Source organism: Ostrinia furnacalis, unplaced genomic scaffold (assembly GCF_004193835.3).
Source record: "Ostrinia furnacalis isolate ACB-3 unplaced genomic scaffold, ASM419383v2 OfSCF0620, whole genome shotgun sequence".
Lineage (NCBI taxonomy): Eukaryota > Metazoa > Arthropoda > Insecta > Lepidoptera > Crambidae > Ostrinia > Ostrinia furnacalis.
The window spans coordinates 25,159-46,317 of NW_021130859.1; the positions used below are offsets into that span (position 1 = coordinate 25,159).

General features: G+C 38.0%; 6 protein-coding genes across 6 annotated transcripts; 4 read left to right on the forward strand and 2 right to left on the reverse strand.

The window, feature by feature from the left end:
• Positions 1-137: 137 nt before the first annotated feature.
• LOC114366318 (28S ribosomal protein S18c, mitochondrial-like) lies at positions 138-748 on the forward strand. The gene is made up of 2 exons (XM_028323160.1): positions 138-255; positions 333-748. Exons 1-2 carry the CDS (start codon positions 219-221, stop codon positions 710-712), a joined length of 417 nt encoding a protein of 138 aa, XP_028178961.1. The 5' UTR covers positions 138-218; the 3' UTR covers positions 713-748.
• Positions 749-788: 40 nt separating this feature from the next.
• LOC114366316 (uncharacterized) lies at positions 789-2,524 on the reverse strand. Its single transcript, XM_028323158.1, has one exon. The coding sequence runs from the start codon at positions 2,330-2,332 to the stop codon at positions 830-832; it is 1,503 nt and encodes a 500-aa protein (XP_028178959.1). The 5' UTR covers positions 2,333-2,524; the 3' UTR covers positions 789-829.
• A 513-nt stretch (positions 2,525-3,037) lies between these two features.
• LOC114366317 (Succinate dehydrogenase, subunit B (iron-sulfur)) lies at positions 3,038-4,723 on the forward strand. Its single transcript, XM_028323159.1, has one exon. The coding sequence runs from the start codon at positions 3,235-3,237 to the stop codon at positions 4,081-4,083; it is 849 nt and encodes a 282-aa protein (XP_028178960.1). The 5' UTR covers positions 3,038-3,234; the 3' UTR covers positions 4,084-4,723.
• A 4,776-nt stretch (positions 4,724-9,499) lies between these two features.
• LOC114366321 (biorientation of chromosomes in cell division protein 1-like 1) lies at positions 9,500-16,483 on the reverse strand. The gene is made up of 5 exons (XM_028323175.1): positions 16,192-16,483; positions 15,381-15,541; positions 11,643-14,986; positions 11,211-11,309; positions 9,500-10,078 (listed from the first exon to the last, which is right to left on the reverse strand). Exons 1-5 carry the CDS (start codon positions 16,276-16,278, stop codon positions 9,915-9,917), a joined length of 3,855 nt encoding a protein of 1,284 aa, XP_028178976.1. The 5' UTR covers positions 16,279-16,483; the 3' UTR covers positions 9,500-9,914.
• Positions 16,484-16,745: 262 nt separating this feature from the next.
• Positions 16,746-20,901, forward strand: LOC114366324 (uncharacterized). The gene is made up of 3 exons (XM_028323178.1): positions 16,746-16,948; positions 19,347-19,738; positions 20,509-20,901. The coding sequence occupies exons 1-3, from the start codon at positions 16,861-16,863 to the stop codon at positions 20,677-20,679; spliced, it is 651 nt and encodes a 216-aa protein (XP_028178979.1). The 5' UTR covers positions 16,746-16,860; the 3' UTR covers positions 20,680-20,901.
• On the forward strand, positions 16,993-18,695 carry GatA (glutamyl-tRNA(Gln) amidotransferase subunit A, mitochondrial). Its single transcript, XM_028323177.1, has one exon. It carries the CDS (start codon positions 17,144-17,146, stop codon positions 18,629-18,631), a length of 1,488 nt encoding a protein of 495 aa, XP_028178978.1. The 5' UTR covers positions 16,993-17,143; the 3' UTR covers positions 18,632-18,695.
• Positions 20,902-21,159: the final 258 nt, after the last annotated feature.

Consider the following 21,159-nt stretch of genomic DNA (forward strand, 5'->3'; position numbering starts at 1 on the left):
ATACTTTTCTTTCAGTTTCAGTTAGCTTCTTAAATGAAAACGAAACGACTTACTACACAAAAAGATTGCCACTTATTTAACGCAGTAACAGAACGCAACGTACAAATGTCAACATTGTCAATGTCAAAATTATTGTTTTTGAGGTTATGTGTGGAAGGAATTCTTCCACTTCCAAAATAGCTTAGAAATTTAATTTATTTGCTGCTAAAGTCTAAATCATGGCATTAATTAAAGCTTTATTAAATAGACATCTGTGTAAGTAATTTGATTTGTATGTATCCTACCAGTAACGTTATAGTAAAATTGTTTTCTGACGATTTGTTGCCTTTCAGTTTATAATACACCCAGAGTTATAACACCAGCTGTACGATTGTCATCAACTGATGCAAAACCAGTGGAAAAAGACGACGCCCCAGTAGAAATCGAAAACCCCTACAAAAAAGAAACTAAACTATGTATTCTTTGTAAACTGAACATAACCCCCGACTACAAAAACGTCAGGTTACTATCACAATTTCAGAGTCCCTACACAGGGAGGATTTACGGAAGGCACATCACTGGCTTATGCAAAAAGAAACAAGAACTAGTGGAAAATGAAATAAAGAAAGCACAAAACTGCGCTTACATGCCTTACTACTACAAGGACAAAGCATTCTTGAAAGACCCCAAACTATTTGACCCAGCTAACCCAGTCCGGTCCCACAGATTTTAGATTAGTACCAGTTATAAATGTATATTAATAAAAAAATAGCTTAGAAAATTTGTTTTTCTTCTATTCCTATACAATGAAAGGTTATTTTGTAACAAGTAACATTTATTTCATTAAAAGTTATGTATTAAATTTAGATAGAATTATATTTTCATCTGTAGGAGTATTGAAACAATCATTATCTTCATCATAGCCCACCAATGAGGATGGTATCTTCAAAGTCTGGAGTATTTCTGCGTAATCCATGTTCTGTTTATCTGGAAACTTGTTTTTCATCAGTTCCATTAATTCCATCAAAGCATCCTGGCATCCTTTTTGCCATTTTTTGATCAAATCTCTTAATTCTTTTGAGTCTTCAGTTGCTTTAGCTAAAAGTAATTTTTTCTTTACTTCAATCCTATCTTTCAGGTCCTCAATATCTTTAAGTGTTATAGACCCTGTAGATTTTGCTTTAGAAGGTTTGGTCACTTTATCATAAGATTTCCGAATCAGAATTGTTCGTCTATTATCAGTAACAAAATCATCATCATCAAAAGAGCTCTGTGATGATGGTTTCGATTCTGTACATACTTTAGGTTCGATTTCTTTGCATTTTGATGATGTTGCTTTCTGTTTTTCTTTACATTTCTTTTTACTTGAATCAGCTCTAAGTCCTCCAATAGATGTGGTCTTATCAACTAGTTTTTTCACTTTAATTTTACATGTATTATCAAAGTCATCATCGTCATCTACAGGAATCACATTTTTACTTTTTTCTTCTTTTATTTCGTTTTTATTCAAAGCAACTAAAGGCACATCATCAGAGTCTGAATCAAATAATATCTGTGATATTGGGTTCACAGGATTAGACTTTGGTATTGCAGTTTCTTGTTTTGGTTTGTCTTTCTCAATAGATTTAATATCTTTCTTAAAAATCTTCTTCTGAATAACAACTATACATTCCTTAGTGAGGTTTTCAGGGCTTTTCTGTTTAGTATTTTTACTCAGTTCATTTGAAATATTTTCATTTACACAAACATTTTCTTTGGAATCAACAACTTTAACAGTTTCTTGAACAGTAGGTTTAATTCTGCTTATTTTACCTTTTGACTTGGAACGAACTGGAGTAACAACATCTGTTAGGTCTTTTTTAGTGTCTTCAATAATTTTCGTATTTGTACATTCTTCTATACTGGTAGTATCTGCATTATTCACAAATTCATTTGTTACTTTCAGCGATTCGACATCACTACTCTCTTTGTTAACTATTCTAGATGCAAGGAGTGTCTTGGATTTCTTTCTCTGGGGAGTGCTGACATTTCTTGAAGGTGTTGTCTCAATATCTTCGATATTTGACGAATGATCTTCATCTATGTGGACATCTTTTGAAACCGTTGTATCAGACGATCCACTTGCCAATTCTTCGTCATCGTGACGCTTTTTTCTCTTCCTGGGCTCGATTTTTTCAACCTTAACTTCAGCATTGCCGGCAAGAGGAGAAATAAACGGTGACGGTCCACTTTTTCTCCAATTTCGTGAAAGACCAACTCTGCGACAAGGCGTCAATAAGGACTTGCTAATGCCACCTGGGGTTTTGGGCGAGTCTACTTTGCTTAGTGATTTTAATGTAGGCGTGTTTTTCATTGTATTTCTATTAAAATTAATCTTATCACAACACACAACAACAACAAACGAAAATTAATTTGTCAGCTGTCTGTCAAAAACACAATTCCCGCCAAAAGTGTAGTGAAGTCCATTTCACACACCGCGTTGTTTAAATTATTTAATTTAATGTTAAATTACATTAATCGTTTGGTGCAGTATTAGAGAGCACAGAAAAAAGTCAATAAAAATAACACACTTGAAGCTTCATGACTACTCCAAAAAGCAAAGTAAAAAAACTTCATTAAAATTTTTATTAAATAAGTGACGAAGAAGTTCTGGATTTTCAAAGCATCCAATGCATTCTTACAACTCTAAAGTAAGATATTGTCTGTCCATTTTCCAGAGCCTTGCCAATCCATCGGTTTTACCACAAATTACCAACCGGTCAAACTGAAAGGCTTAAGGTAGCACTGCAGTGTCTGCAGTGGCCTGGCCACTAGCATAATATGATGACTGAAATGATGATGTCACGCGTCTTTTACTTATGTAGAAACAAAATAATTACCCATCAGTAGAACGTAATGCTTTTTTGTTTAGATTATTTATTTTATCCGTTTTTGAGTGCTGTACTTTAAGTACAAATTGAATATTTTTAAAAGTTTTTATGGACATCACTAGAAAATCACATTCGTTCATTCTCATTCATTCATTCGCTCATTTATTGTCTGGCTGTCACTTCACCTGTCAAACTCTCTAATCTGTGCTGTCAAAAGATATCATTTCGCCAAGTTGTGAAAGGGTGATAATTCGAAACTAATATTTATTTTCCGCGATAAACAGGACCACAGAAGCCTGTTGCAGTTTTAAAATCGCACTACGCGTAAATAGTTTTGAGCCCGACTCGTCCACCGCTTTTGTTTTGATACACAAAACATTACATAATGCCGTTGCTGAGGCTGACTTCGGGTACTTTTGGGCAGCTGCGTAGCTTCGCGACGTCACCAGCCCTCGGCAAGCGGGTGAAGACATTCGCCGTGTACAGGTGGAACCCCGACGAGCCTGATAAGAAGCCATACACCCAAAACTATGAGGTGGATTTAGATGACTGCGCTCCTATGGTGTTGGATGCTCTTCTGAAGATAAAGAACGAAATCGACCCTACCCTGACTTTCAGGAGGTCCTGTCGCGAGGGAGTATGTGGCTCGTGCGCGATGAACATCGACGGAGTAAACACTCTTGCTTGCATTAGCCATATTGACCAAAGCCTGTCCAAGCCATCGAAAATCTATCCACTACCGCATATGTACGTGGTCAAGGACCTCGTGCCAGATCTGACCAACTTCTACCGCCAGTACCAGTCCATTGAGCCATGGCTGCAGCGTGACAAGGAGCCCGTCAAAGGTAAGGAGACTCAGCTACTCCAAGACGTTGAGGACCGTGCCAAGCTCGATGGTCTATACGAGTGTGTGCTCTGCGCCTGCTGCTCCACCAGCTGTCCATCATACTGGTGGAACGGAGACAAGTATCTGGGCCCGGCCGTCCTCATGCAGGCTTACAGATGGATCATCGACTCCCGTGACGACGCCACCGCTAAACGTTTATCGAAACTGAAGGACACATACTCTGTGTACCGTTGCCATACCATCATGAACTGCACACGAACATGCCCGAAAGGACTGAACCCGGGACGTGCTATTGCCCAGATCAAAACCCTGCTATCTGGTATTGTAAAGAAACAGTCACCAATTTTAGACCCTGCAGGACTTGAGAAGCAAGCTGCACACAATTAAAATGAATAAAATGATTGTTTACAATGTTACCACATTTTTAGAGAAATTTAACGTAAGATCTTTTTTCTGTATTAGTATCATCAACTTTATAAGACAGGAGGCAGAATATAGGAATGTATGTACTTAACGTTTAAATAGCGTAAGGTTTGTGCTATAACCTCTCAAAGAACCTAAAGCTAATGTTCCAATTTTATCTTTGACTTAGCATTTTTAATTAATTTTTTTCAGTGGTTATATGCATTTGAATTTTAGTTTTGTAAGTTTAGTATTCCTTGGCTGTGCATAGCGCACTTTTCGATATATTATTATTGATGCTGTTATTAAATCTATAAAAACTGCAGTACAAAATAGCCTTTATAAATAATACTTTAAATTTTACTAAGTATTGAAATGGTGATAGCTTTTGTCAAAGATAAAACTGGTATTTCATTCTAAGTTAAGAAGTAAATGAATACTATTCCTGTTAGTTCCTCATTTCCATAGTTTTTTTTAATGTAAAAGTTATACAAAAGTAATTGAAAGTTAATTACCATGGAACATAACTTTTTATCTTTTACTGCATGAAGTTTTTAGTGAAAATTTTATTCATTATTGATATTTCAGATTCATTTTAGTATTTAGAATGAAGTATTATACATTTTACAGTAAATTCATTAAACTTGTCATCACCAAGTGGTCTTCTTGGTGTATTTATAATCATTAGTTTGCTTTCGTTGACATTAGTATTATAATGTAATTCTGACTACACCCTGTTTTGTAATTAAAGATTATTTATTTACTTATAGATGCTCTTTTATTTTTATGCACCCATGCTTTTTTTCAGCCAGTTCCTACTCTAACTATAGCGCGGAATTAAACCCAGACTCGTCAAGTTAACTGCGCACTGGCTGGAATGCGACTCCCTCCTCTCCCGGCGTACGCCCCATCCGTACCAGAGCGTCAATGTGACGTCACGGCAACCAGGTGCGCAGTTAACTTGACTGGGTCTGGGTTGTTTGTAACAAACAAAATAAGAAAAAAGTTGTACTGATGGAAAAAGCCTATTTACTTTAAATTATATTATTGCACAATATTCCGACCTAGAAGTTAGAACTAATGATAATAGTCAAGCTGACTCACGACCTTAATGGGCTCATTATAACTTCAGCAGGGTCATTATATTGAAAGCAAGTCAGTGATAATTTATTGATAACGAATATTTATTGTTATTGTAAACATACTCATGTTCTTTAGTAAACAGGTGTAAAGTACAATATGTTCAAGTTACAGTTACTTCAAGGGAGAATTTGGTTCAAAATGATGGTATAAAAATAATAAAAGCGAAATAAATATAATTTTATATTTTATTAAATAAATCACTAACAGTACATTACATTACATTGACGACATACACGAAAACGTAGGTAAATACAGACTCACAAAAATAATATCACTCAATGCTTACCGTAATGATCGCTAATGCGTTTTTATAGGATATTGCATAAATTGTGTGTTTTCTAGAAAAGTAAACAGATTTTTCCGTTACGCATGTGCGTACGCACCTTTAAGCGCGTCGCGCATTTTCACTGGGAAAAACTTGAAATTGTGTGCCCCAAATACATTCGAGACCATTTACACAAAAATTAATTGATTAATTATTTAGTCACAATTCAGTAAAATCTAAAATTAATTTTAATACTTACTCCTACAGGCAGCCAAATAAGTAGATCAATCTCACCATGACATTTCGGTACATTATCCTTAGATTTGCTTATTAATATACCTATTTATAATTTTCTACCTACTTTTTTGCGTTAATCACAGTAAAATCAATAGGATATAATAATATTGTAAATAATTACTAAGTTTAAATACGTAGAGGGCGAGCACGACTTCGCCGCACAAACTTAACACCCAATATTTAAGTCTTATTTTTAATAGATTAAAGTTTAAAATCATTTGGGAAGCAAGTAATTTAGAATTTACATAAATACAGAATGTACGGTCAACAACACAAGCTTTATAATATATGCTGTCGTCTGTACACATAATATTTAATTCGAGAAAACCAAAATAATAATAAATACACTTGAATCTTATGTAAATCAATTCCTACTTAGAATAGACATTTAACTTCTTTGTTGATATTTTTAAACGATATTTTATAAGTTTGTTTAAATAACTAAGGTCCGGTTTCTACCATGGGCGGAGAGGAGAAGTTTTTTGGATAACCAATCAGATTTCATTATTCAGGAAACCAGGAAATTGATTGATTATTCAAAAAACTTCTCCGCTCCGCTTTGCCTTAGCGGAAACGGAGCCTTACTGATATAGTGATCATTCGTTGTCAGTTTAATAAGACCTTACGTTAACATACTTCATAGATAATAGAACAATAACCCGGTATTTCTGAAGTAGCTTACCGCTAACCGCTTGTTGGCGACCACGAAGATAGGAAGCAAACCAGTTTATGACAGTAGGTGTCATAATTATTGAGATGTGCTAAGACAGAGAGAAGAACATCATGGCATGGAACAACTATGATGTTTCTTGATGTGTTTTATGATAAAGGTGAAAGCGCAGTGTGGCTGGCTTTACGCCCCTTTCTACACTCGCGAGCAAAAATATGAAATCACCCTATTTGATTTGTTTCGAGCGATCACAAAAACTAAATGACTAATAGGAGACAAATAAAAATGGTACCATTTTAAAGGTAATATTATAAACTTTGAATTGATACCAAATATACATACAGTCATTCAGTTCTTAAGATCGCTCGGTACAAAACACAAGGGGTGATTCCATACTTTTGCTCGTAAGTATAGTAGTTAGTCCCCTCTCACTGATCAATGATGAAAAAGAGATACGTCATAATTATTCAAGACCGTAACTCCAAACGTCGCGTACAAAAATACCGGGTTACAAATTACAAAAATACACTAGCTAAACACATATTAATTTGTACACATTTTATTGCTTATAAATTGAAAGCTAATATGCATATTTTATTAAATATTTGATAGTTTAACAATGAAATAAAATTATTTCTAACATTACAATAATGCGCCTAAATCTATGATATTATTATACTTTCACATCAAACAAGAAAATAATATTTACAACTTATACATGTCATGGTAATGACGAATAAATCAAAAACTTACTTCTAACAGAGTACAATACAATTACAATCCAGTTGTAATTAATTAATTAAGCATTTTTCTCATTTTATCAATATTTTAGTCCAAAAACAACCTAACTAAAGGAGAAAGTGATGTTCAAATACAACTTTTTATATGGCATTGCCATCGAAAACTGATTTTTTTTATTATTTTAGCTATGGATCTAGGGTTGCCAGGTCCAAAAACACAAAAGCCGGACTCTGTGGCTCGACTTTCGCCTGGTGCGGCAGCCAAGTAAAAAGCCGGACAGGCCGGACAAGACAATATTTGGCCAGACCAGACCGTAAAAAGCCAAAAAAATGGCGCAGTCGGGTAGTAGTTGTATTTAAACACCAGAACCATCCTTTATCAGATTGTACAGATTATTAAATGTTGTGTGATGGTTAAGGCAATTACCTCACAGTATGATTAATTTAATTATTTACTATCAGCAATGTGTATAAATATTATATTACTATTTGTATAAAAATAAACAACTGGCAGTGATATTTACTAGCGATCTATACTGAGATTTTGAATATAAGACCCATATTAAAGAACGAGACTCAAAACTCTATCCAAGATCAAGCACAAAATCGAGCCTCTTAAATTTATTATTGAACGTCGTTTTACAATACGAAGTCAGTGATTTGACTTTTTAATAAACTATTTCTCTATGTCGCAAATTAGCTCTGTTCGCTGTGAAGTTGTACACTTGCGAGCAAAAGTATGGAATCACTTACATGAAGTTGTTTCCACGCGATCTTGTGAACTAACGAATTTGTTAGTAACAAAAAAAGTGGCACCATTTTAAACATTAAACTTTTAACTTTAAATTGATACCAAATTCATTTAAATCACACCAGTATTTAAAAAGATATCCCGGCTGATGTAAAGAAGTAAGGAAAAAGACATGTATCAACTGTTTGAAACGTCGCGAGTTGCGGCCTATTTACCCCCTATAAAAGCACGTATTTTCGGATTTTTGCTTTCACACGTTGATCCTTACACATCTCCGCTTCTTTTGACACTTTACCTGGGCTTCTACACCTTCAGAAGCAGCACAAATCGTTGCAGCATTGCAAGAAGGGCTCAGCCAGCGGGCTGTCGCACGTCAGCTCCACATAAGCCAGTCTTGGGTTTCTAAAGTTTTAAGACGCTTTCAGGAGACTGGTGGCTTTATCCCGAGACCAAGTTCTGAACAGCGCCGGTGCACATCGCAGAGGGATGACCGTTTTTTCATGTCAAACTCTCTATGAAATCGTTATTTGACTGATATCGACGTCCAGCAAGAGCCCAGAAATGTTTGTAGGATAGCTGTTAGCGAGTGGACAGTTCGTCTAAGATATGAGCAATAGAATTTGACTCCAAAAAGGTCTGCCACAGGCTCGAAACTGACGGCAAGTCACCGACTAGCACGCTTTCAATTAGCTCGCACTTATTTTGATGGGAAGGCGAGTAATGGAGGCGAGTTTTGTTCTCCGATGAATGCAGACTGTGTTTGCAGTGCAGCAGTCGAAGAGGTCGGGTCTATAGGCGGCCTGGGGAGAGATTTGTGCAGTGCTGGTTCGCTGAAACAGTGGCTTATAGGGGTGGCTTGCTCGACTTCCCATCGAGATGTGTACGAGCAAATTGAAAGCGTGCTTATCGGTGACCTGCCGTCAGTTTCGAGCCCGTGGCAGGCCTTTTTGGAGTCAAATTCTATTGCTTATATCTTAGACGAACTGTCCACTTGCTAACAGCTATCCTACGAACATTTCTGAGCTCTTGCTGGACGTCGATACCAGTCAAATGACGATTTTATAGAGAGGTTGACATGAAAAAACTGTCATCCTTCTGCGATGTGCACCGGTGCTGTTCAGAACTTGGTCTCGGGATAAAGCCACCAGTCTCCCGAAAGCGTCTTAAAACTTTCGAAACCCAGGACTGGCTTATGTGGAGCTGACGTGCGACAGCCCGCTGGCTGAGCTCTTCTTGCAATTGTGCAACGATTTATGCTGCTTCTGAAGGTGTAGAATCCCAGGTAAAGTGTCAAAAGAAGCGGAGATGTGTAAGGATCAACGTGTAAAAGCAAAATCCGAAAACACGTGCTTTTATAGGGGGTAAATAGGCCGCAACTCGCGACGTATCAAAGAGTAGATACATATCTTTTTCCTTACTTCGTCACATTAACCGGGATATCTTTTTAAATACTGATGTGATTTAAATAAATTTGGTATCAATTTAAAGTTAAAAGTTTAATCTTTTAAATGGTGCCACTTTTTTTGTTACTAACAAATTCGTTAGTACACAAGATCGCGTGGAAACAACTTCATGTAAGTGATTCCATAGTTTTGCTCGCGAGTGTAGATAAGACAACTTCCAAATTAGATTTTAAGTCATTTATAAATAACACACGCGTGCATATTCAATGAAGCCAGCCAATGAAGTAGAGTAAGGCAGCGGAACGGTCGCTCCGCATATCTCCTTATCACTAAATTGCACAGGCAGTCTTTATTCAAGGAATTATTTATAATCTCCAGCCGTTATGCTAACCGGGCATAGTATAGTAAGTTCAAAAAAAATTGTTTTTGGATCTCAAGACAAGGAAATACGGTTAATCTATGGTGGGAAGTATATTCCCACCGGCAAAATGTGGTGGGAAGTATATTCCCACAACCAAAAATATGGTGGGAAGTATATTCCCACAATCTAGCTGATATTGTTCCGCCGCGACAAGTAATGCAGCTTCGGTTTATACAAGTCCGAGGTGTCGTACCTCTGAACTTTGCGAGGCTTCACCCGTCCGTTAGGCGTGGCTGTGTTCTGTTCGTAGTTCTCCACCGACTTGTCGCTAGACGGACTGTTGGGCAGGTCTGAGGACAAGAATGTAGGGTTATTACACAGATACAATATGCCGATAGTTTGGTCGGGCTGTAAATCAGTATGAACAAGTATGACCGATTTGGTATCGGCCGCTTCCTCATACAAATTAGAAACTGACCAAACTATTAACCGATAAAAGTGTGTAGTCGGGGGCTCTTACAGATGTTTGGCATTAAGTCCGAATCCATCAAAATGCGAACCCAGAAAACTAAATAGAGCAATGACGGAAATCGTAATATACTCAACATCAAATAAACCGCACCTTCCACGACGCGAACTTTAACGATTTTCTTCTGAAACAATCATGGTACCCCAACAATATTGGTGTTATTTGAAAGCCCAATAAATGTCCTTAAAGAAAAACACATTTAATTTCATAATAAATGATTAACATATACCATAAATGAGACTTGAAAAAATACCTCACTTTGGGCCCACCTATGGGATCAATTAGACCAAATTTTATGGTTATAAAACCAAATAATGATTTCACGTGTCCTCTTTAACAGATGGATAGCAATTAAACCCAACTTAACAGTTTTATAGCCATAAAAGTTGGCTCTAGCGTAACTACCTATTTTTTGAAGAAGTGACTCTGAATCCTTCTAAAGACACATTTTTGGGGTTAAATCCTTTCCTTTAATGAAATGAAGGTTAGAACTAGGCTTTTAAATGGTACCAATATTGGTAGGAAGTGAGGATGCATACGTTTGAAAATGCTTGTCGCGGGAGGTGTGATTTATTTGACGTCGAGTGTATAAATCAAAAGTTGACGAAAAGTGAAGTTCTACGACTATACCGGACCGAATTCCAAACCGCTCTCAAAAACCACTGGGGGAATAAAATTATCAAGAGGACCGACGAAATGAGCAGCGCAGGACCGATCGTTGTTAAGAGCGCTTTCACATTAGGGAGTTAGTAGCGCGACAGCGGCGTTTTTATAATGTGAAGGCATGCATTAGCTGTCATATATGTAGTATGAAATTTTCGGCAGCGCGTCTATCGCGCGTTTGTCGCGCGTTTGTCGCGCTGCTAAATCGCCTAAATCTGAAAGCGGTCTTAAATCCTTGAGGGAGGCCTTTGTCCAGCAGCGAACGTCCTTTGGTTGAAACTTATACTTACTTGATCTCCGAGGCCTGGGCAGCCCGACTCTCTTGGCACGTCCCAAGTACTTCGACCTCATAGTGTTTGAGACATTGTTGTTGCTTGTTTCTTCGCTCTCTGAAATAAACAATTCAATATTTTATGTTTAGCACATTGGTTTGACACCCAAAGTAGCCAAAAAGTCTTTGTTGCATTTGATATAAGGTTGTGTTGCGAACTTTTTGGTTACTTTGGGTGTCACGTACTATTTGACGCTCACTGCACTGTAGGTTATGTCTCTTTTTATCACAATATCACAGAATGTGATGAGCATAAAATTATTGGACTCAAGTACTGTTTAAAATTTAGATGGCGAAAGTTTATGTCAAGCATCATTGGATCAATTTGATAGAATTTAGGTTTAACTAGACTTAATGGACATGTACCAAAAAGTGCGAATATTTTCCTTACCTTCAGTAGTGGACGAAATCTGATCGGATCCGCTCAATTTCCTTATTTTATTCGGCGTCAGCACCTGTCTATTGTTATTCACACTGCTCTCCACCTCACAAAACTTCCTTTTCATTGTATTCTCCGTGTCACTCTCTATATTGGAGTCCATGCAGTAATCTATTGTAGGCAACTCCAAACTAGAATCACTGGCTGGATCATCTATCACGTTGCCAAGTATGATTTCCATTATTTCTTTCCGAGAAGTCTTGCTAACCATCTCCTCTAATTTTGCATCGTAATCGCTTGACAATTCGAAAGAGCACTCCGATTTTACTGGGCTGAACATCGGAGAAATATTTTTTCGGCCAACTTTGTCTATAGGCAGCGTTATTTCGGACGACACATTCACATTCCTCACAATATTCTTGGCAGTATTGAGCTTCAAATGGCCGTTCTTGTGGTAGTTCACAATTTCGAACTGTCCAAAGTTTTGTGACACCTCCTTTAGGATATTCTCCACATAACCTTCACAGTTGATCACATGTATTTTGTCTGTGCTCGATTTTTCAATGAAGGTTTTCAGGAATTTGCTAAATGTATCTCTTTCTAGTTCTGAGTTGTATTTCTCGTGTTCAGCAAAATATTTGAATTCGGGCTCATCAGGGCAAATTTTTTCTTCTGGTTCAGGTTTGAGATTTATTTTAGGTGTAACTGGTTCAGCATTGGTTTCTTCAGTTTCGGATAGTTCTTCAGCAATGATGGTGACTGTGAGGTACTCAGGGCCTACATCATCGTCAGGCATCAAGCTTTGTAGTTGTGCTTCGATGTCGTCACCGCCACTATCGATTTCAAGTTCTACTTTATTGGTATGATTAGATTCAGACTCTCTTATCTCTGATTTCGTGGACTCGTTATCAATAATTTCTATTTTATTGTCATCAATACTCACATCCACCTCCATTTCACACGCATTTATGTCGGTTTCTATTATATTTTCTATTTGGACCGTAGCGGTATCAGCATTTTGATTAGCTTCGTCATCAATTTCACCTTCAACGACAATTGATTCAGTTTCGGCAGGTGCATTTTCTGAATTTACTTGATCCTCAACATTACTAACTTCTATGTTCTCAACTTGTTCTGCCGCTGTCAATATGTCGCTGATAGTATCGCTCCTAGATTCACTGCTCTCAACAATATTTGAATTGGCTGTCTCAGAGTGTATTTGGCTGTCGGAAATTATCATTTCCCTCTGATTACTCGTGACGCAAGCAAACTCCAACTCAGGACCGGGAATACTTGAGTAAACTTGACTCAAACTCGGTCGAACATTGGCTTGGAATTCTAGAAGCAAAGCCGCCTCTTGGTTCATTCTTTTCTGTTCGTCATCCAAGAATTTACGCATTTTCATTAGTTTCCTAGCTTCTTGCATGTTAGCAGCGAATTTCGGCTTTTTTAGCGTAACATCTGGGACGAACGGAAGTCGCGGAGGCGACGATATAGGCGTTTCTAGATGATTCTCAATTCTCACAATCGGTTTCACTTGAGGTGCGTTTTTATTTTTGCCTTTTGATTCATTCTTACTTTTGTCAGTGACACTGTCTTTATCACTGGGGCTGGTTGATTCACCACTAGTCGAAGTGTTATCAGATTTAGAAGTAGAACTTTTGGTTTCTTTTTTGTTTTCTGTGGACTTTGAACCTGTGGGGTGATGTGACCCTTTAGACGATGAGCTGCCGTCATTTGAGTCTCTGTCCGTCGATCTGCGAGTGTGGTTTCCCCGACCTGACGCGCTATAATGATCGTCTGCGTCTTTTTTATCCTTCTTTTGTCTGTCTTTATCTTCGCTTTTGCTTTTGCTGCTGCTACCACTCTTTCTATCTTTATCACGAGTAGAATTGGAACTGGATCTAGATTCTTTAGAGGATTTGTCTTTGGAATATTTATCCGAACTTCTATCCGACTTATCTCTATGGCTGGAGGACGATGATCGCTTCTCATCGTGCTTGCTCGAGCTAGAATGTCTTTGACTGGAGCTGGAACTCCTATGGGATTTTGAATCTTTATGACTATTAGAACTGGAACTTTTATGTGAGCTTCTGTGTTTGGAGGAATCTCTGTCTTTTTTCTCATCTTTTTTGTCTCGCTCACTAGACTTTTCTTTTGTGTTAGACTTGCTCGAGGACCTGCGATCATCTTTTGAAGATTTCCTATCACTTCTGCTGTCTTTAGAGCTGGATTGCTTAGAATCTGATCGCCTATCTTTGCTGCTAGAATGTCTATGAGAATCGCGGTGTGAACTTTTATGACTACTTTTCCTTTCCTCTGTCTTTTTATCTTTTCTAGAATCCCCAGAATTGTGATCTGGTTCAGGTACTTTGTTTTCGACATTAGTTTTGCTGTTCGCGTCACTTTCGTAATCGATTTGCAAGTGGGTGCTATTTGAACTGTCGTCATACATCGGTGTGTTGAACGTGTTGATATTCATTTGATTAGTGAACTGGTATGATAGATTTGCTTGTTCCGTTTCGTTCTTTTCCATTTTCACAGCATCAGAACTGTTTTCTGTCTTCTCAATTGTGAATCTAAAGGTACTTGGCTCTAATGCATCTTTTTTATCGTCTTTGCTGTCTTCGTTTTCAAACGCTTGCTGCGCGTCACAAGAGTTTTCATTATTGAAATTTCTAATTGGAGTCAAAGGAGACATGTTTCTACGCAACGACGAATCAGAACTAGAATCATCATCGTCAGTGTTGACAGGCTTAAAATAAACTTCCTTCTCTGATTTAGGAGTCTCATTGGGTAATGGTATGTCTCTTGATAGATCAGGCTCTTCAGGCAACTCAATCTTCTCTAATTCCACCTCAATTTTTGTTATTTTCGGAGGACTGTTGTCCGGTGCAGGTATATTTTCTAATTTTATTTCTTCGCTGGGCAAAGGAATGGAACTCTTATCCATGCTAGCCATAGAATCATTTGAAGTTAACTCGCTTATACCAGATAATCGGGTGTCATCTGTTTTTCCAACGTCGACGTCATTTGAGTGGTCTTTTTCATCTTTTAGTTTGTCAAAATCGACATCCATTTTGTTGTCCTGATCAGCGTGTGAAGTTTCCATGGCTTCAGTTTTGTCGTCGTTACTTTTGACCGATGCTGGACTGACCGCCTCCAGGTCTGTGGGTAGAAGATCATTATCGGTGACTTTTCCGTTTGATGTTTCCGCAACAGGCGTGGTCTTCTTCCTGGTGATCCCAAGGTAATTGTAGACGAGGTCTTCTACTTGAGGGATGAAGACTGTCGCAACTTTGGGGTTCACCACCTGATCCACGATTCTTTCGACACCTTGCTCCAGATAGTTTCCGCTATAACATACAAGTGTTAAGTATAATCTAATGTTAAGAGCTATTTACTTAATTAGTTGATAAAATTTTGGTGAACCCACTTGTAACACAAGCATATCAAACTTAACACGAGGGGTTCAAGGGATGAATAATATTCCACAGGTTAAATAACGACTTAAAAAAGTTTTGTTGCACATTCTCTTTTTTTACGATCAACACCATTAAAATTTGACAATATTGTTGATAAGTGGTGTTTTCCATTTATCTACACCAGTGATGGCCAATGTGCCTTCAGTGGCGAAAAAACGCAAGTTCGTCGCTATAAACCAAAGAAGAAGAAGAAGTGATGGCCAAGAGGTCGACCACGGACGTCACAGGTCAAAAGTTTGGGCACCCCTGATCTACACAAACTTACTCTAAAATATGTTTTCTGAGTTTTTCACGAAGCTGATTCTTGTTCAAGTCCGGTTTCCAGCACTGTCGTGCCAGGAATGTTGAGACTGAATTCTCAACGCGCTGCCGGAGATTTTGATACGCTGGCCTTGTGTCCACATCAGCGATGCAGTCCTTACGGAACTATAATTCATATAAAAGTAAAATATTTTTAAGTAATGGTATGAAAATATTGCTATTTTGTTGAATTACAAATTATTATTTTCATATGACCTTAGAATGTCACTTTGAGACAAATAAGTACTAAACATGTCTTACAGCTTTTGGTATTGTTTTAATGATAAAAATGTTCATGTTTTATTGAAAAAAAATTGCTTAAATCAACATCAGACTTCAAATACTTGGATCTATCCAGGATTGTTTCTATTATTGCAATTCGTGACACAACTTTTGAAACTGAAACTGATTGAAACATGCAATCTTTATTTTAAGCTTGGAAACAACATGCTTTTCACCACTTACTGTCAATGGACCTCACAATATTAATTTTATTGGTCTACATTTAGGACTTGAGTTTAACAAAAGTAAGTATTCTTGTAGTTTCACATATATTTTTTTTATAAATAGTTACCTCTAAAATACTGATACAAGGGATGCTAACACATATTTAGAGTTTTTTTTTATTGGATTTATAAGGATTCAGGGTTTTCATTGTTATGTCAATGCTGATTTAAGAAATTGCTTTACTTGCAGTAGATAGAGGTACATAAGTGTAGAATGTACCCTCTGACCAATGTCCGAGATAATTATATGATCTTTTAGATTATTCTCACCTGATCGAAGATTCCTTTTGACTTCAGTTCATAAACCAGTTGATCCACCAAACGAGGATCGCCCGGAATGTATTGCAAATGAGCCATTTTAAACGTCCCTTTGCATAGGTACGGTTCGCCCACAATTTATAACAATATATCAATTTTATTTAGTCAATAATTGACCAGCAATTTAGGAATTGTAATTATCTTCGTCGTAAAAATCAAGAAGTACTTTTCTGAAAAATGTTTACGGCGTGTTCTATTTGTTGTAAATTCTTTTTTTTATGACAAATTAGTTCAAACGCTCGAGAAAAATAAATCAAATTTAAAAGAAAAAGAACACAGCACAGTGCTTAACATAATTCCGATTTCTCTGCGAAATAATTTTAGTTTTTAAGTTTTTCACAAATTCAAATTAATTTACTTGAAAAATTATGCGTTCATGTTTGTAATAAGAATGAATCAAGAATCTGAGTATCTCACATCCTGTAATATTAAGTATTTTCTGCTTACACGTAAAATTATTTAAAACCAAAGTAGATTTTTGTTTATTTCGGAACACAAGAAGAATGTCATTGACGTCAAGTAGTTCATTGTTTTGACGCTAGTTGTCGCTGTTTCGCTGTTGAAGAAAGTTCAAACTTGATTGAAAACTTACAAAAAGTGCACAATTTCGTATTTGTGATCATGAAAGTTGACCAAATTTTTAATGAAGAACACAATAATTTACTTGATGAAATTACTCAAAGGGACGAAAAGGAAAAAAATGCCTCAGGTAAGAATAAATCTATTACAATAAACGTTAGATATAACCCGGTTCATTTGCGAATAACTAGAATAGACTCTCTTTCAACTTCATGAACTAACTTCGTAATCTGGCAAACTTATATCCATATGTCAAGTTTGTTTATAACCTGTGTTTGAAAAATTATCAATAAAATAGTTGAAAATAAACGTAATTTAATAAAAAATGAACAAATTGACTTCGTACACTATAAAGGAAATCCACAGAGCGTACAGGGATAAAATATTAACACCGACAAGTTTCGTGGATTTGAGTTTGCAAAGAGCGAAGCAAACGAGCGAATTGAACGCTTTTGTGACTATAACTGCTGATGAAGCTGAAAACCATGGAATCGAGAGTGAAAAAAGGTTCTATATTGAGAAGAAAACGAGACCATTGGACGGGATTTCGTTGGGAATTAAAGATAATTTCTGTACCTACAACATACCTACAACTTGCGCTTCTAACATGCTGAAAAGCTTCGTGCCGACTTACGACGCCACAGTTTACTCTCGATTAAGAGCTGCCGGTGCTTGCTTAATCGGCAAGTGTAATTTGGACGAGTTTGCGATGGGTTCAGGCACTATTGATTCCATATTTGGACCTACAAGGAATCCATGGGGATTTGACGAGAATGCTGATGATTGGAGGATAGCGGGAGGCAGTTCTGGCGGTAGCGCTGTTGCGGTGAGCTCTGGGGCGTGTCTAGCCGCCATTGGGTCAGACACCGGTGGATCAACTAGGAATCCGGCAGCTCTATGTGGTATTGTAGGCCTGAAACCAACTTACGGACTTGTATCCAGATATGGCCTGATACCTTTAGTTAATTCAATGGATGTGCCTGGTATATTGACTAGAAATATTGAAGATGCTATAACTGTATTGAATTGTGTAGCTGGCCCAGATGATTTGGATTCAACAACAATAAAAAGAGCTTACAAGCCAGTTGATCTTGTAGATATAGATTTATCTAAAGTAAGGATAGGAATACCTAAGGAATATCATTGTGAAGGAATGAGTGAAGAAGTGCTAGACACATGGAGATATGTCGCTGATATTTTAGAAAAAGAAAAGGCAGATGTCAAAGCTGTATCATTACCACATACTTCAGTGTCGATTGCTGTATATTCTATTCTAAACCAATGTGAAGTTGCTAGTAATATGGCCAGATATGACGGCCTAGAATATGGACTACGAACTAACGAAGACTACTCAACTGAAGAACTTTATGCATCATCTAGATCTAAAGGCTTCAACAACGTAGTCAGATGGAGAATATTTGCTGGAAACTACTTTTTGTTAGCAAAAAATTATGATAAATATTTCATTAAAGCGTTAAAGTTACGTAGATTGATTTCAGATGATTTTAACAATGTTTTCAATGGTGAAAACTCTGTAGATTTATTGTTGACACCTACAACGTTGTGTGACGCACCACTTTATAGTGATTTTGTATCGAAGCATAATAGAGATCAGTGTGCATTTCAAGATTACTGCACTCAACCAGCAAACATGGCAGGAATACCAGCTATTTCAGTACCGATCCGTTTGTCAAAGAATAAGTTACCTTTATCCATACAACTTATGGGACCATGTTTGTCCGAAGAATTGTTGTTAAATGTAGCCAAAAAAATTGAGAGTATTGTTAATTTCCCAGAATTGAATTCTGAATAACTCAATTGATAACTTTGTTAAGATAGACAACGATAGTGCTAATAAAATTAGTGATAATCTGTTATTTTTTGTTTGAATTTCTAATGCCCTTTTGATATTGATACCTGACCTTTCCCTGTTCTAATAATACTGCCTAAACTTATGCTGTTAATTAAAATTAATGAAATAGGTACATTAACTTAAGTATAAGGCCTGGTTCAGACGAATTCTGCACTATAATCGCGCGGTTTCGGGCAGCATTTCCAACCGTAACCACCACTGCACTCCTTTTACGAGATCGAATCAGAAATGAGGAGATCCGTAAACGAAGTAAAGTCGCTGACATAGCCCGACGGACGGACGGACGTCCACCCACAAGGTGGACCGACGATATTATAAAGGTAGCAGGAAGGCGCTGGACGCAGGTTGCTACCCACCCGGCAACATGCAAAGCATTGGGGGAGGCCTATGTTCAGCAGTGGACGTCCTATGGCTGAGATGATGTTGATGAACCACCGCGTGGTTACCGCCTCAGTGCCTCGCCAATGAGAACCACCCAGAAACCGTGCCGTTATCGCGTGACATCTGAACAAGGCCTAATAATGTATTTCAGCTTTATTATGCACTTAATCGAAAATCACTCAGTAGTAGGTAGGTATAGATTTAAAATAATACTGCCGCCTAAAAGTGCCTTTGTTCCTATCTCTTTTGTAATTTATCTTATTTAATTTTCCAGCTGCAATCACTTCGGAGATCCTGAATAAACTGAATGTAAACATCCAGGCACTGCCGCAAAAATGTCAACAAATACTCATACAAACCGCCGAGAGTCAAAAATCTACAGGCATCGAACACCTAGACCCTATAGCCATATCTCTCCAACACTCCAAAATTCTATCAGAAAAACTAGAACAGGATTACGAAATTTTAAAATTGAAGCAGAATAACGCGGAGCTGCAAGCGAAAATAGACCGTAATAACAAGTTTTTGGCTGAACTAAGGAGGGATTTGGAGTCTTCGAAGAGTTCCCTATCGGCTCAGAATCCGAGTCCTGAGAATATACAGGAACACATCAGACAGTTGAGGCAGAAGGTTGCGTCGTATGAAGAGAGCTGTGAGAAAGCTAAGGTAAGAATTCGTTTATCCATAGATACTGTACAGTACTGTAAATTTTCGAATACTCTATTCTGGTTTCCCCATACAAACTTTAGACCCCCGTTTCACCCTCACAGGCTGGTTTTAGTGTCACGCGGACTGTCAGTGCGGATCGCTCCGCACAGCCGATCTGTATGAACTGCTAGGGAGCGGAGCGGTTCCTCCGGACCGCATTACTCTAAAACGCTCCCTAGAAGTACGTACAGATTGGCCGATTCGGAGCGGGTCCGCACCGGACAGTCCGCGTGACACTAAAACCAACCTTAGGGGGTGAATTTTGAGAAATCCTTTCTTCTTTCCCCTAGCCTGCATAAAACCTACTGGCCACATTCGGAGTCCTTAGAACAGGGATGCGCAAACCGCGGCCCGCCAATGACCTAATAAAAATAGATAAATTATAACAACCTGAACCTTTATTGACGCGTGGGCCATCCACCTACAAGGTGGACCGACGACATCGTAAAGGTAACCGGGAAGCGCTGGACGCAGACCGCTACCAATCGATCAACATGGAAAGCATTTGGGGAGGCCTATGTTCAGCAATGGACGTCCTATGACTGAAATGATGATGATGATGAACCTTTATTTATTTAGTTGTTTTTATATTCGGCGGCCCGCTTTTAGCTCATAAACTGCCTGAGTGGCCCCTGCCTGGTCCAAGTGAGTCCATGCATTCTAGACTCGGCGGTTTGGGCTGCAATGTGCATTGATACATCAGTCAGTTTTCTTTTTTATGTTTCCAGATGAAATACACAAAGCTGTCGGTGCCAGACGGCGTTCTGCCGATGTCTCTGATGACCCTGGTATCCACACTGGCGGCCTTGAACGAAGAAGCCGCCTCCTTGAAACAGCGAGCCGATGATATCGCACTGGCCAGACAGGCGAGGGACACCTTCAATAGATTGAGGAGGTGATGAACTTATTATTATTAAGGTGTATTTTGTATTTAAATATTATTTGCCTAAAAAATAATGAAAAGTGTTGGCCATGAATGGTAAGACACCCCACGGACTGCAAATTAGTCTGTTGTCTTCGGGGAGTCTAAGGGCCGGTTTTTACCAAGGCGGAGCGGAGCGGAGACCATCTTCTCCGCTCCGTCTTGGTGGAAACTGGCCTTAAAGTTAAGGGCGTTTTGGCAAATTACATTAATTACTTTAAAACGATGTGTTTAATTTAAACTAATAATAGGTGTCCAATCTAAAAATGTGTAGGTACACTTAGGCCCAGAACAGACGGTGAAACGCAACTGCAACGAAACTACAACTGTACCTCTAGTACGAAAAACTTTCGAGTTCGTTTCGTTGCGTATTCAAAGTGTCATCGAAAAATTTTGTATGAAAAATTAAACAGCGCCCCCTAATATTATAGCCGCCCTAGGGGGCGCTGTTTAATTT

Coding starts and splice junctions, on each gene's coding strand:
- LOC114366318 (XM_028323160.1), top strand. CDS start 219: ATGGCATTAATTAAAGCTTTATTAAATAGACATCTGT. Junction 256..332: donor TTTATTAAATAGACATCTGT/GTAAGTAATTTG, acceptor GTTGCCTTTCAG/TTTATAATACACCCAGAGTT.
- LOC114366316 (XM_028323158.1), bottom strand. CDS start 2,332: ATGAAAAACACGCCTACATTAAAATCACTAAGCAAAGTAGACTCGCCC.
- LOC114366317 (XM_028323159.1), top strand. CDS start 3,235: ATGCCGTTGCTGAGGCTGACTTCGGGTACTTTTGGGCAGCTGCGTAGC.
- LOC114366321 (XM_028323175.1), bottom strand. CDS start 16,278: ATGGCTCATTTGCAATACATTCCGGGCGATCCTCGTTTGGTGGATCAA. Junction 15,542..16,191: donor CAAAAGGAATCTTCGATCAG/GTGAGAATAATC, acceptor TATGAATTATAG/TTCCGTAAGGACTGCATCGC. Junction 10,079..11,210: donor GCCCAGGCCTCGGAGATCAA/GTAAGTATAAGT, acceptor TCTTGTCCTCAG/ACCTGCCCAACAGTCCGTCT.
- LOC114366324 (XM_028323178.1), top strand. CDS start 16,861: ATGAAAGTTGACCAAATTTTTAATGAAGAACACAATAATTTACTTGAT. Junction 16,949..19,346: donor AAAGGAAAAAAATGCCTCAG/GTAAGAATAAAT, acceptor TTAATTTTCCAG/CTGCAATCACTTCGGAGATC. Junction 19,739..20,508: donor AGAGCTGTGAGAAAGCTAAG/GTAAGAATTCGT, acceptor TTATGTTTCCAG/ATGAAATACACAAAGCTGTC.
- GatA (XM_028323177.1), top strand. CDS start 17,144: ATGAACAAATTGACTTCGTACACTATAAAGGAAATCCACAGAGCGTAC.